We start from the raw sequence: 13,653 nt of genomic DNA, 5'->3' as shown, positions 1-13,653 counted from the left end.
CTGATCTTTGAAGGACCACATTTACTGAATTGCCCCAGGGGATTAGGACCTCCTCATGGCTCTTGTTTTCACCTGAACATAGGAAAAAGGATGTTGAAGCTATTTCTCAGCATGGTCGAGGTTGTCAGGGGCCTCTTGAAATCATCCAGTCATACCCTCCTGCTCAAGCCGGGTCAGCCAGAGCAGGTTGCCCATAACCATGTCCAGTTGGGTTTTCAATATCTCCAAAGATGGAGACTTCACAGTTTTCCTGGGAAACCTGTGCCAGTGTTTGACTACCATCACTTTGTCTTTCAGAGCAACACCTTTCTTACCATCTTGCTCACCAGGTCCTTGTAAGCTAAATGGCTTTGCCTCTTCTTCTGCATTCTGAGGCAGAAAGCATCAGTAACAGATCTGACAATTTAGGTGTTTTAATAAATCTTCCACCCCTAGGGGAATGGTTCTTGCATTTCAGACCAACTTAGAGCAGTATTTGCTGGCTGGATTATGCTCTTCACTTGCTTTGGGCTCCTACAGTCCCAGAGGCATCGTGCTGCAGCTTCAAGACCGTAACAGGTCTTGGCCATGCTTGTACTGTTTTATAAGTGAGCACCGTAAGAGAAAAGGTGCTAGATTTCCCCCTGCAAAGCAGATAGCTCAGATAATGTAACAAGTATTTATTCTATTTCTCTGTGTACTGTGCTTCTCTGCTGGAGAGCACCTCTGTACTACAGACAGGCATTTCGTCAATTTTCCTCCTTTTATTAATGCTAAATCAGTAGCCAAGGGGGTTTGCACAAGGCAGTGCTGCTCTAAGGAGTCATGCCTGCTTTTGCGACTGTAACTAATGTGCTAAGAGGATTCCATCAGGAGTTCAGTTCAAGGGAGTTTTGCCTCTGAAGGTTTGCAGTAAAAAAACCGTGTCGGTCTCCAGCCTTCTGGGTTACATGCAAGGAAAATTCTGCTTCCTGCAGTACCTGGTGGTTGGCAGAGAGTTGATGCAGAAATAGGATGCACTGGGCTTTGTTACAAGTATATCGAATACTTCAGCGTGTGGATGCTGACAACCAGTCCATCTGTTGGTAAAAACACAGAATTACTACTTTAGCTGTTTCGGAGTTTGCTGCGGTTGCTCACAGGGTGCTGCATAACTGGTGTCCCTCTTGGCCTCAGTAAAAGACTTTTTTTCTCATTGCTAGGCTTTTGCTATGAGATTATTGCTTGTTTTTGGTGAGCCTCAAAGGAGAGAGGATATAAAGGTTTAGGTAGGAGTTCTCTGACATCTTGGTTTCTAGCCTGGCTGGATGTAAGTTGTGCAGACAGGCAGCAGCACCGCATAATTTTAATAAATTACTCCATGACAGGGCTGGATGCTCTGAGGGCCTTTGCTCATCAAGCTAAGCAGGAATGGACCTTGCTTGTGGCATTGCTTCCCTGGATTTCACTCTGGCATGGTGGGAAGTGCGGGACGGGAGGCTGTGTTGGTGCTAGGGCACTGCTGACTGCCCAGGACAGTGTTGGGTGCAATAATGTCTCTCCTCCCTTACCTTCTACACCCACTGCAGTGAGTCATTTGGCTGGTACAGGCACATTAAAAAGAACACCCCACAGCCCTAATCACAGGACTGACCTGAGCATGCCAGACCCGCTCCCTGTGATTTCCATTAGCAGCCATCCTCCAAGTGGTCTGGTGGCTAAATCAGCTGCTGAGCCTCTGGAAAGTGGTTTGATGAAAGCATTTTATAGCAATCGAATGAAATGTCAGGTGGATGCCAGCAGCAGGGGTTGCTGTCATGATTAATGAGATATTTAGGCATTTCAATTTAGAGGAGCTACCTGAAAACACAATTCGCATAGAAGCTTTTTTTTTTTAGATGGGCTTTAATAAATTAATGTTAATGTTGGTTATTTAATTATTCATAACAAATTGGTTACAACAACTGCAGGGTTATGTTTTGGTTGAACAAACTATGAACTCTTTCAGAAAACTCATATGCAAAAAAGGGTTGTGTTCAGAGCATTGCACATTACTTTTCTGATCTAAAACGATGTAAAAGAGGAGGAAGGGTTGAAATGACCTGTAATTTGTTGGATGCAAAGACTACTGGAATGTAAAAATTTTGAAGCTGTTATTAAATGAGCATCTGTCCAAGTAACTGGATCTCTCTTACTGCTGGTAGAAGTAGTGAAATCTAATAAACAGAGTTAATATCTTGCCTCTTTGTTGTCTAGGGGCCTCTTTTTAGGGGAACAGAAATAATAAAAGTATTATAGGAAAAGGAAGAAATGCTATTAAACCTCTTCAAACTTCTTTTTAACTACCAGTTGGAAGTTTTACAGTCTTCCAGCCCTGTGCATGATTAAAGCTGAGTTTATTTCTGCTTAAAGCCCAGCTCCTGCTTTGAGAGGGCTCTGCTGCTGCTGCTCTTTTCCCGGGGCTGCCCCAAAGCCCAGGCAGGTCTGAGGCAGGGACTAATCTCAGACTGGGGCAGTAGCTTTTACAAAGCATCTGGGTGTCATGAAGCGAAGGCGTTCACTGAAGGGTGAGGATCAAAGGCACCTCCTCGCCAAAGGACAGAAACATAGTGTTACAATTTCTTCTCTTAAAAAAAGGACCACAGTCAATCTGTTACTTGCTCTAAGCCACTGTTTTCTGCAAATTGACTGCAGCAGAGTAGAATATTGTGTTTTCTGCCCTCGGCACTGCAAGGATGAATATCTGGAGCAGAGGATATTCAAAGATGGCAAGGCAGCAGGAGCAGCTGGGAGTTAGTGGTTTAACTGGAGGGCAGCCCAGTGCTCTCCTAGGGATGATGCTGGCAGGGACCAGGAGCTGTAGCATCCCTGCATGTTGGGAACAAGCAGAGGTATGTCAGGGGCCTGAAGAAAACTCTGCAATATAATGGACAAAAATAAAGCTTTGGAGCTGAAATATTGGCAGCTTTTCTAGAAAACAGAAGTGCTAATGATAACACAGTTTTCTGTTAAGCCCGATGCATTGAACTAATGAGCAGCTGGTTGGTTTTTGTCTCCGAGCATTAAGCCACAGAGCAGGATGTGGATTTTTTACATTGCTGAGGCGATACAGAGACTAAGTGGAATACAAATAAAACAAGCTTAAATTCAGCTGTTGAAAATCTCTCTGCTGTAGAGCAACTTATTTTTTGCTGACCTTTAACTTCTTTTTTTTTTTAGGTTCTTATGCATGCCTGGCATTTTTGCTCCCTGGGAAGTGCTTAGCCCCTGTTATGTGTTATGTTTTTCCTGGTCCCTGCACGCTTTGCTGCTCAGCTCTTGCAGTTTCCGAGTAGCCGTGCGGTGTTGGCCTGTCAGTAACCTGCCTTCTGTGCCAGCTATGAGCGAGTCTAACAGGGGCATAACAGGCTGTGCAGAGAACTGTCGTTTATGCTGGGCCAGTCTCAGGGGTTTCAATGTGACCTTGTGTAAAGCTTTTGAATAAACTTCTTGAGTCTGGGGAAGGAATCATAGAATGTCGTGAGTTGGAAGGGACCCACACAAGGATCTTTTGAGTCCAACTCCTGTTCCTGCATATGACAACCCCAAAATTCACACCATGTGTCTGAGGGAAGGAGATGCAGATCAGCCTCTTCTTGGCAGCTCAGTTTGCCGTTGCTGAGAAGCCATGAAAGGCTGAAAGGGATAAAAGCCAAAATTTTTTTTCTGTTGTTTCTTAAGTGTAGATTGACCATCTTTCATTTTGTCGAATGAGCTTTCCTGTTGATGGGCAGTCTCACCTGTGAGTCATCCGCACGTCATGGGCACTGTCAAGGGAGGGGACAAACCCAGCCCCCTCCTGACATCCGGAGGTTAAAAATGCCCTTTTGCTTGCATTGGGGAATATTGAACTTAGTGAATAATCTTATATAAAAGTCTAAACCAAATAAACCTGGAAGAAGTTGTCTTACCAAACATTGTGTTTTAAAAAGCCCCTTTCTCCACTTGTCTGGGAAGGCAGCAGATTGCAACCTGCCGAAAAGGATAAAGCCACTTGTGCAGGTGCTGCTGCCGCAGCGACCCCACAGCTCATACTGCCTCCGTGGCTGAGGCAAAGAGGCAGATGTCCTTCAGGGCATGCTGTGGAGCGTGAGCTGTGCTGAGCTCAGCCTCCCGGAGCAAGGCCTCAGCCCCCGGGGTGCCGCAGGCAGCACAAACCCACCTCCCGTGCTGAGGAGCTGCGGGGGGCCAGGGGAGCAGGGAGCGAGGAGAGAGATGCTCCGTAAACCAAGGGCTTTCAAAGAGCATCTGGCCAACGTGAATGCGCCTGGTGCAGAGCTGCCTGCCCTTCCTGCCCCTCACTTCACCCCCACTTACTTTCACGTGTAAATACGTGGATTTCACTTTTCATCACAGCTGTGTCCCTGCCCACTCCTGCTTGGTCATCACAGCAGATCATCCTGTTGGGGTGGGTCAGGAGTTGGGATCCAGACCTGGGCATTGCAAGCCTTATGATAAGAGGGTGGGACTGTAGCACAGAAATACAATAATGAGGATTATTATTTCCCAAATAATAAGGGTTGATAATAAGAATTAATATTTCCCAAATAGTCCTTCCCAAACTGCCTTGCCTTGTCCTTCAGCGGCATACTAAAAACTGAGAGAGCCTAGAGGAGAGGAAAAGAGGCCAGATGAAATGAGATATTTTCCCAGTGATTTATAGCATCCTTTTTCTTCTCTTTCCCCTTTGCCATGTGTAGGGGCTGTGTTTCCCAGAGGGCTCTGCCTGCACCCCAGACCTTCTGTGCAGAGTGGGGCCAGAGCTCAGGTGGATGCTCTCTCTTTCTCTTGCTTTGCAGCCGCTGAACCCAGATCCAGAAGAGGATGGGGAAGCAGAACAGCAAGCTGCGCCCCGAGGTGCTGCAGGACCTGCGCGAGAACACTGAATTCACGGACCATGAGCTGCAAGAGTGGTACAAGGGCTTCCTAAAAGATTGCCCAACCGGCCATTTGACTGTGGAAGAGTTCAAAAAAATATACGCAAATTTTTTCCCCTACGGAGACGCGTCAAAGTTTGCGGAGCACGTCTTCCGCACCTTCGACACCAACGGCGACGGGACGATTGACTTTAGGGAATTCATCATCGCCCTGAGTGTCACCTCTCGGGGCAAGCTGGAGCAGAAGCTGAAGTGGGCGTTTAGTATGTACGACCTGGACGGTAACGGGTACATCAGCCGTGGGGAAATGCTAGAAATAGTGCAGGTAAGATGTTGTCTCTGTTCTATGTTTCAGTCGTGTTGCTGTAACTTCTTTGCCTTGAGACTGATGTGCCAAGCAGTGGCTTCCCCAGGGAGGGTGCTGAGCCCCTGTTCACCAAAGGGTCATTGGTGGGACCTACGAGTTGCAAATGCAAAAAGCCTAAAAGACAAACGGGGCTCTGTGCACCTGGCCCACAGCCAAATGCGTGCACCTCTCCCTGGGGATTTCTTAGCGGGGGTGTCAGTGGGATCGAAAAAACATAAATGCAAATTTTCACTGACCTGATTCATCTCAGAATTAGTACTTTGAAACTTCAGATCTGAGTCAACATGAGCTCTGAATGAAATGCTGTAGCATGTCTTTGTCTCCTGAAGTCTAGGGGTGTGTAGCTGGGGCAGAGTGTGGGGCAGAGCCCTCTGTGCCCCTGCCCTACGTGCCACCGGGGCTGGGCCGTGGCAGTGAGCTGCTTCCATCGGCTCTGCAGCCGGGATGTGTCTGCAGGGCACTGCGAGGGCAGGGGGAAGCAGGTAATGTATCCAGCCAGTGCCCTGGCAGCGGGTCAGTGTGGCTCAGTTGGGTAACTTAGGAAGAGGGCTAGGACTGCAGATGTCATAAAGAGATCTCATCTTTATTCATATTCTTGTAGATCTGAAAATGTGTTTCCTTACTCTTCCACAAAGAAAAACAACCCCGATTCCTATATATTCATATTTACCTGTACGACACCCCATATTCATACACGTATCTGAGTGTACGTTAAGAGCCAGCTGAAAACACAATGGCTTTCCCAGCTGCAGAAAGCAAAATTACACACCAGTGCCTCCTGTATTTTAGCTTAGTCCTGCTTGTACATTAATCTAGACCCTGACTTTCAGTTAAACTGACCCAGCGGTGCAGGAGCTTCTTTTGAAGTGTGAATGCAAGCGGGAAAGATAAAGAAAGCTGCAGTCAGAAATTCCTGTTTGTTTTGGTTTATAAAGTCCTGCAGCTGCCTGCCAGGGTCAGCTGCCTTTTTTTATTGCTACAGGCTTAAATTCTTTTTCTCAGTGCTGATATTTTGTCATTTGGGTTGTGTTTTTCCTATATATTTTTTTTTTTTTTAATACCCAGGCAATCTACAAAATGGTTTCATCGGTAATGAAAATGCCAGAAGACGAATCCACTCCCGAGAAGCGAACAGACAAGATTTTCAGACAGATGGACACAAACAATGACGGTAGGATCCCCACCATCACTCCTTTGTAGCCTCTAGAAATAGAGATTTTCTAGCTCAGTGTTCGTTGAAGCAAGTGATGATGTTTGGAGTCAGGGATTAGAGGGCAGAGATGGCCTCACTGGTACCTCTGGACTCTGCCTGGCCTTGGGGAGCATCTCCAGTCCATAACAAATAGGGTGAGTAAGTGGGCAGCAGGTGAGAATCTTTCCCTGCTGGGGCCTGGGAGGGTAACAGTCCATCCCCAACATTTCACAGGTAAATCCTTCTGCCAGGGATCCTCTGAAACTCCTGAGTCCCCTGTCTTTGCCTTATTTTCTCTAGGTGTAGCACAAAGTAGGCAGGAGGTTTTGCTCCCGTTGCCCTTGACAAAGTCCTGGGCTTATCAGTAAACATGGGTCAGGGATGTGTTTGGTACCTGAAAGCAAAAATTTCCCTAGGTCCGTAATACTTCTTTTCTGTGCATTTTTATGGCATGTGTACGTATACTTGTGGTCACACGCAAACCTGCAGTGTTTATTCCATTGCACTGTCCATATTTGGGGAACATAACAGCTTCTGGGCCAGTTACAGAGCCACTGGCTGACTTATCTGACAGTGTACCCATCACAACCCCTCCACCTGAGGTAGCTCATTTCCTTGAGCTCAAAAAACACAGGCAAAATTGAGCAGTTTCCTCTGCCCATCAGCCTGCTGACGTGTTTCCTCTCGTCCCAGTCGAGGTGGAGCTTTCCCTGGGAATTACCCTGGCAGCGGCCAAGGTGGCAGCTGCCCATGTCAAAATCAGGAGCTGTGTCCTACTGATGTGCTCAGTCAGAGCACAAATTTGGTTCTAGTGCTGAGGTATGGAGACCTGGAAAAATAATATCTTATGCAAAGAAAGTTTTTTATTCAAGAGAATTTTATGGCTGCATTTTGGCATCTGCCTCTGCAGCCTCTGGGGCAAATTCCTGGGTTTGGTGAAGTCCTCTAGTATTTTGCCTTGGACTTCAACAAGACCAGCACTTCATCCCCTGACTTCCCATGTAGAGGGCCCTGAAATAACATGACCAAAAGTTTTTGTTCTGTGGAAAATAGCAGCACATGCAGATGTGTGACAGTGTAGTAGTCACAAAATCTGCTATATTCATCCTCCAGCTGTTGCGCTTTGTTGCTGAAATAAAAGTCATCCTCTTCCCAGGAAAATATCAGCCCTGAAAGCTGTGCAGTGCCAAGCAATAAAGTCTGCACATGGGGAAGTGCGTGTGCTCGAGGTGGATGGAGGTGTTTCTTCTTCTCCATCTGACTGTTGGATGTTGCAAATAGGTTTTGATTTGTGCTTTGTTTTTAGGTAATGCAAGGGAAGAGGAAAACCCATACACATACGGATCATTGAATACTCTTTTTCAGACTGATAAAAAACTTAAGAAAACACTTGATTTGGGAACTTTAGCTTAAAAGCCAGAAACAAGAACAGAAGCATGCCACAGGGTGGCCATTGGCTGTTGAGTGAGGGCAGCAGTGGGTTGTGCTGGGAACACAAAGTAGGTGGGAGATCACCGGACACGGTGTCATGGATGCAACACATGCTTGTCTCCTCCAGTTCCTAGGGAAAACTGTTTCATTTCTCATTAATACTGCTTTGCCTTCTTCCATGGTTCACAGTGCTGGAGCAGGAGAGTATTGTTGATAGCAGGCAAGGCAGAGGCTGCTCGCAGGCTCCCGATGGCATTTGTGCAGAGGAATGCTCCTGAGGTTGTGAAAAACCTGCCAGGAGGCCAGGTTGCCCCAGAATGGAGTTTGGGAGACCGGGTGGGACCTTTCCTCTTTGCCATGCCATGCTGTGCCGCGGGACTGTTGCCAGCAGGGGATGCTGGGGTGGTTGCTCCTCGTGGTTGCTCCTCCAGAGATCACCTTTTTCGACCTACAGACTGTTACGGGGTCTGTCCAAGTCAGCGCCTCTGGCCCAAATTGAAGATGTATAACCCAGAAATGCTCAGGGAGATCAGCGGCTACCTGAGACTGGCTTTTCTGGCTGCCCCAGGGGACGCGTCCTGTTCCTGTACACGCCACAGGCCACTGAAAGTGGCTCATAGGCACAGGAGAAGCCGTCACTGCTCAGCCCTACACGTCACAAGAAACCATGAGGGGACAAAGTGGAGACATTTGGGATATTTAGGTTAAAAATGTCATAGTAATACGGGTGTAGTTTTCAAACCTTACAGTTGTTCAGGTACTGTATCCTGTGTACCGTATCCCAAACCTATGTTTCATGTAATTTGTATAGTCTGGTTCTGGGCAAAACGCGGCCAAATGATATTAGGACAGTTTTTATATTTGGTACTGTCTTTTTAAATAAAAAATAGCAATTATTATGGTAGATTGTTTTGCAGAAGAAAAAATGCATCTGGGCTTAAGAGCTTGAGTAGGATTTGGCTGCTGTGCATTGCACTAAATTCCCCTTGATGCCTTTGCGATAGATTAAGTATATGTATGTTGTTTCAGTGAGGGTTTTTTTTTTAAGCTACAGCAATGGTGGCAGCAGCAGCTGACTTTTTTTTTTATTATTTCCATTTTGTTTTTCCTCCCTTTCAGGTAAACTGTCGCTGGAAGAGTTCATCAAAGGTGCCAAGAGCGACCCCTCCATCGTGCGGTTGTTACAGTGCGACCCCAGTAGCGCGAGCCAGTTCTGATTAAAGCGGACAGTGTGCACAGAGAATCTCAGCTTGTGTCCTTCAAGCTTTGCTCGCAAATGGATGCCTTCTCAACCATCCCTCCACACTTCGCGGATAAGATCCCATCGCCAGATCATGTGTGTGCGTGTGTCCGAGCGAACCAGCCCGCGCTTCCCTCAGTGACACCAGTGCCGCTTTCCTTCGGCAGCTCCGGTTCTGCTTCCCCGTAATGTTACGATTCACTCTACACATTTTAAACGTTAATTGAAAGGTATGTTTACATGCAGCTACAGAAGAGGTCAAATCGCCGGTGAGATACCACTTCACTTAGTCCGTAAGAAAGGTGATGTTCTAGTAGTTCCTGAGAAGATGTTAGGTAGGACTTTTACCCAACATAGCAGATGGTAGATAATTTATTTTGCTTCAGAAATGATTATGTAAAAAAAAAAAAATAAAAAATATGTGGACTGAATGGAGTAGAAAGTTAAAAAAAAAAAAAAGAAAAAAAAAAGCAGCTTTCCTGGGCATGGTTCCAGTTTTCTTTTTGAGGAAAATTGCTTGCACTTATCTAATGGTCTTTACTTTCTTTTAATATATATATAAATTATATATATATGGTGAAGTAAAATTTTAAATATTTAGGTCATCTATTTAAGGCATAAAGTAGAATTCGAGCTTTGTTTCTTCTAGTTGTCTGTGATTTATTCAAATCTTGGAGATTGTTTTTATGTGATATTTATGCATTAGCAAATTGCTGTTCCAAAAGAAATGCATGACTAGCAGTTTGTGGATATTTCACTCTGTTTTAATTCCTGAATGCAAATGTTTGTTCATTTTTTACTGTCGATCGTTCCAGCATTACTGTATTAACAAAAGACCTGAAAGGAGTTCATCCTCATTTTGTATTTCTCAGTGGAGTCCTACTTTCTGGTGGTTGCTGCGTTAAATGGCTTTTGAGTGCCCCGAGGTGACGTGACTCGCACTGCTGTTCTCGACTTGGCTACACCTCCTCCCTTTTGCTGTCGATATGTTAATAGTCTTGTGCATTCCAGTGTTATTTAATATCTGCCTAATGCCAAGAAATATTAATTGAAATAAAAGACTACTTTTCTTGTCACTGCCTGTCTTGGTCTAACCCATGCAACAAGTTCCTAGCATCATGTATTTGAAGGAAGGACGAGGCTGGGTCCCTGCCCAACGTGTGCTTGTCTGTCTGAGACACGTTGTTTTGTAGGTACGTAGTTTTCTTTGGGATCCTGCCATCACAGCTGGGTTATTGCAATGGTGTTGGTGCCTGTGGGATCCTGCTCCATCCCAGCTGGGTCCTGGGTGGAGGCAATTCCTTGGTGGAGACCACAGGAAGGTGACAGCCCTGTTTCTGCTGGATGTGAAGCAGCTCAAGGCGATGAAGGGAAAGCCATCGCCCCCCCGACCAGGCTGTTGTGACCACGAATTTACAAAATAAAAATAGCTTGGTCCTGTCAGGTACCAGGTACGTGCTGTTGGAATAACGTTTGGCATTGGTAGCATGGAAAGCAGTTTTCCCCATGTTCATCAAGTCTGCAGGTACTGTTTAAGCAAAATAAAGTATCAACGAATTATGTGGCCTGAGGTTAATATTAAGCATGAATTTAAGGGACTTTTGTTGTGTAGAATGGCTCAGTAGTGGTTACATATTAATACTTTAATATTAAAAAAAGAGATGTTCGCAGTATCCAAATGGAATTGCACTGTTAGCTCAGACTGCATCTACAATACAGACTTGTGTCAGTTCTGCCAAGCAGAAAAGTGTGTTCATTTTTTTTCCTAGAAATTCAAATTTGAGCTATTAAACCAACAATCCTTTCAACTGCACCACCCTGCTGACAAGTGCAGCCTTCAAAGGGAAGTTGATCAGGACCCTGCCTGCTTTCCCTGGGCAAGCCCAGCAAAAAAAGCAAAGTATTGGAAAAAAAATAGAATTCCATGGGTGCTTATACTCTGTCTTCAGTCTATTTGTGTTCGTGCTGGCTGGCTGCCAGAAGATGTTGTGGTTTTGAAGATGCTGCAGATGTTCTTACACTAATGGCTCTCCTCGGACAACCTGCGTACCAGTTGTTTAGATGCACAAGGTTTAGATGCAAATCGGCCACTGTGGGCTTTAGCATCTCTCTGCACTCAGGAAAACCTGCAAAAACATCTCTGACCTTGTCACAGGGTGGTGCCTCTGAGAGGGTCTGCAGCATTTAAACCTTGTTTGTGTCATCTTAAAATGAGTCAGGCATCCCACAGTATCCTTTTCTTGGGTACCAAGGATGTAAAACCTGTTTTGCTATAGCACTCATAAATGCACCAGTTCTTCTGTCATCATTCATCTGCTCTTGTAAGTGGGGCGTTTGTCACCTTCTCCACCTTTTTCTGACATCTCTTCTGGTTTCCACTTCTGTCTATAGTGAATAGCAAGTTTAAGTAGCCATTTAACAAAGCCCAAACACTTCTCACTTGAAAAGGAAAAAAACCCTCTCCTTACAGAAGCTCATTTTAACCTTGTTTTTGCAGAAACAAAATGAGTCTGAATTTTAGTGGTCAGAAACTCCCATTTCTTTGACTTTGTAATTCTTATTCTGAAATGTGGCCAGGGTATCCACAGTGGAGTTCACTACCTGCTGCAGGCTGACAAACCCCCGAGCAGCCCATTGCAGACCCTGGAGTTGCATCTTGCTTCATCCAGCCCAATTTCTTCTGCCTTTCTGTTTGCCTCTTAAAACTTTCCCGTCTCAGGTTTGATGTCTTTAGACTGTCCCCCATGGCTTTCCCAGCTTCTAAGGAGATCCTTCTTTTCAGGGCAGGATGGGTGGGCTCCGTTTCAGACTGGGGCTGGCAGAGGGTGTGTAAACAAGGCGCTCCCAGTTTGCCTTTTGGAAAGCAAGCAAGGAAGATGCCCAGGAAAGGTGATCGCACACAGCACCCCAAGGTGGGGACTGGAGAGGTGCTCCAAAGCCCAACCAGGATGAGCTTTTCAAAGGTAGTTTGTGATCCAGGGAATCTTTTGACTACAGGCCAGCAAGTATCGGAAAGAGCTTTATCTGCTACTGCCAAGCAACTCTCTTAAGAAAATCAGACCTGCTTCAGAGGCTGAAGTGCATCCACAGTCACTGGGTGACTTTGAACATCTTGGCTGTGCTTTGAAGAGCTCCTCTGAGGATGTGTCTGCTTCTCTGGCTGGTGATGAGGGGAGAGCAATTTCCTAGCTTATTCCCCAGGATGGGTCATTTGAGAGTTGATCCAGGCAGAGTTCAAAACCAAGGAGGAAGCCTGGAGAAATCGATGAAAAGCTTGCTCCTCAGGATCCAGGGGTGTCTTTCGACGAGGGAAGAGTATGTAGGGGAATTAATCACTTGCAAAATGATGTCCAAGTGAGTAATAGAAAATTTCAACTTGTTAAATGACTTTGGTGTTATGGCAAATTGTATGTTTCATCAAAAATTGAGTCTTAATTGGCAAAAGTGGAGTTTAGCATAAAAAAAACCATCAGCACGTCCATTTTTACCTCGCTTTAATAAGCTGTGTAATTATTTTCTTGCTACAGAGATATCTAGTACTCTGAATGATCTGGGTACTTACTACACAAATTCAGGCTTTTCTCTATGAATTGCAGGTCCTGTTAAGCTAATTCAGAATTATGTCATTACCTTTCAAATTAAGTTAATGCCCATCTGGTTGCAGCTTAACTCCAGCCTGGGTGGCAGAGCTGCTTGGATCCAGTCTTGTGTTTCTCTGTTTTCCGGTTTGCATTGGCTCTTTGTTTTTAAATAAGGCCCTTTGCAACATGTTTTTAACATTAGCCTGTGAGTAATAAACTCCTGCAAAGAACAAGATGAGCATTTCTGCAGCCGCCAGGCAGATGGTCTCCATGGACAGACCCCGATCCATTATGCAGGGCAACCTCTATTCGGATTTGGAGATTGAGAACAGCCATTGACTTTAATGGTCCAGTGGGCAGACTGGCATTTTGAGATCCCTGGGCTGTGTGATGGCAGATATGTTGTTGATGAACCCAATAATTTCTGTTACCGCTTTTGCAAGGAGAGATGCTTCATTGAAAAGAAGGAAAAAGGAGGGAGAATGAGAGCAGTGCATTTCTCTGTGTGGAAGCTTTGAAGATATGCCTGCATGGCTGGAGCGATGTGCCTGCAAGCAGACCTTACCTGTTGCCCACCTGTATCAAGTGTGATGTTTCGACCCAGACATGCTTCTGAACACTCTCTCACAGTCACAGTGGCGAAAGGGCAGCCAGTGCATCAGCAGAGGGTCAGGTTAATCCCAGGCTGATGACCATGCCACACAAGTCACAAAACACTGGCCAAGGGAAGGAGGTGAGCTGCTTGTTGTCTCCAGAGGCACAGGGGTGAGCCCACAGCCACCGGTTGTGTGGGTTGTTTTAACAGCCTGGCAGTGGGATGGCTCTTCCTGATGGAGGAACAACTTCTCCCAAACAAAATCTTTACTGGTTGGGCTGTCACTAGAGGGAACTGTCTCTCACCTGAAGGTGATAAACAAGGTCCTCTCCTGCACACATTTTCACACCTTAGTGTTTGGTGCTGCTGGGGC

The 13,653-nt window shown here is 45.7% G+C and overlaps 1 protein-coding gene across 13 annotated transcripts in view; it reads left to right on the top strand.

Annotated features, from left to right (window-relative positions):
- HPCAL1 (hippocalcin like 1) overlaps positions 1–10,180 on the top strand; it is a 66,400-nt gene extending 56,220 nt beyond the window's left edge. For all 13 annotated transcript variants that reach the window (XM_065055937.1, XM_065055934.1, XM_065055930.1 and 10 more), the window contains 3 exons: positions 4,797–5,199; positions 6,307–6,412; positions 8,984–10,180. In XM_065055937.1, the coding sequence (XP_064912009.1) occupies positions 4,822–5,199; positions 6,307–6,412; positions 8,984–9,081 (582 nt within the window). In that variant the 5' untranslated portion in view covers positions 4,797–4,821 and the 3' untranslated portion in view covers positions 9,082–10,180. The remainder of the gene's footprint in view (positions 1–4,796; positions 5,200–6,306; positions 6,413–8,983) is intronic.
- The last annotated feature ends 3,473 nt before the right edge of the window (positions 10,181–13,653 follow it).

Source organism: Columba livia, chromosome 3, assembly GCF_036013475.1.
Source record: "Columba livia isolate bColLiv1 breed racing homer chromosome 3, bColLiv1.pat.W.v2, whole genome shotgun sequence".
NCBI lineage: Eukaryota > Metazoa > Chordata > Aves > Columbiformes > Columbidae > Columba > Columba livia.
Note: the sequence above shows the minus strand (reverse complement) of the source record. Positions and strands in the feature narration are given on the sequence as shown.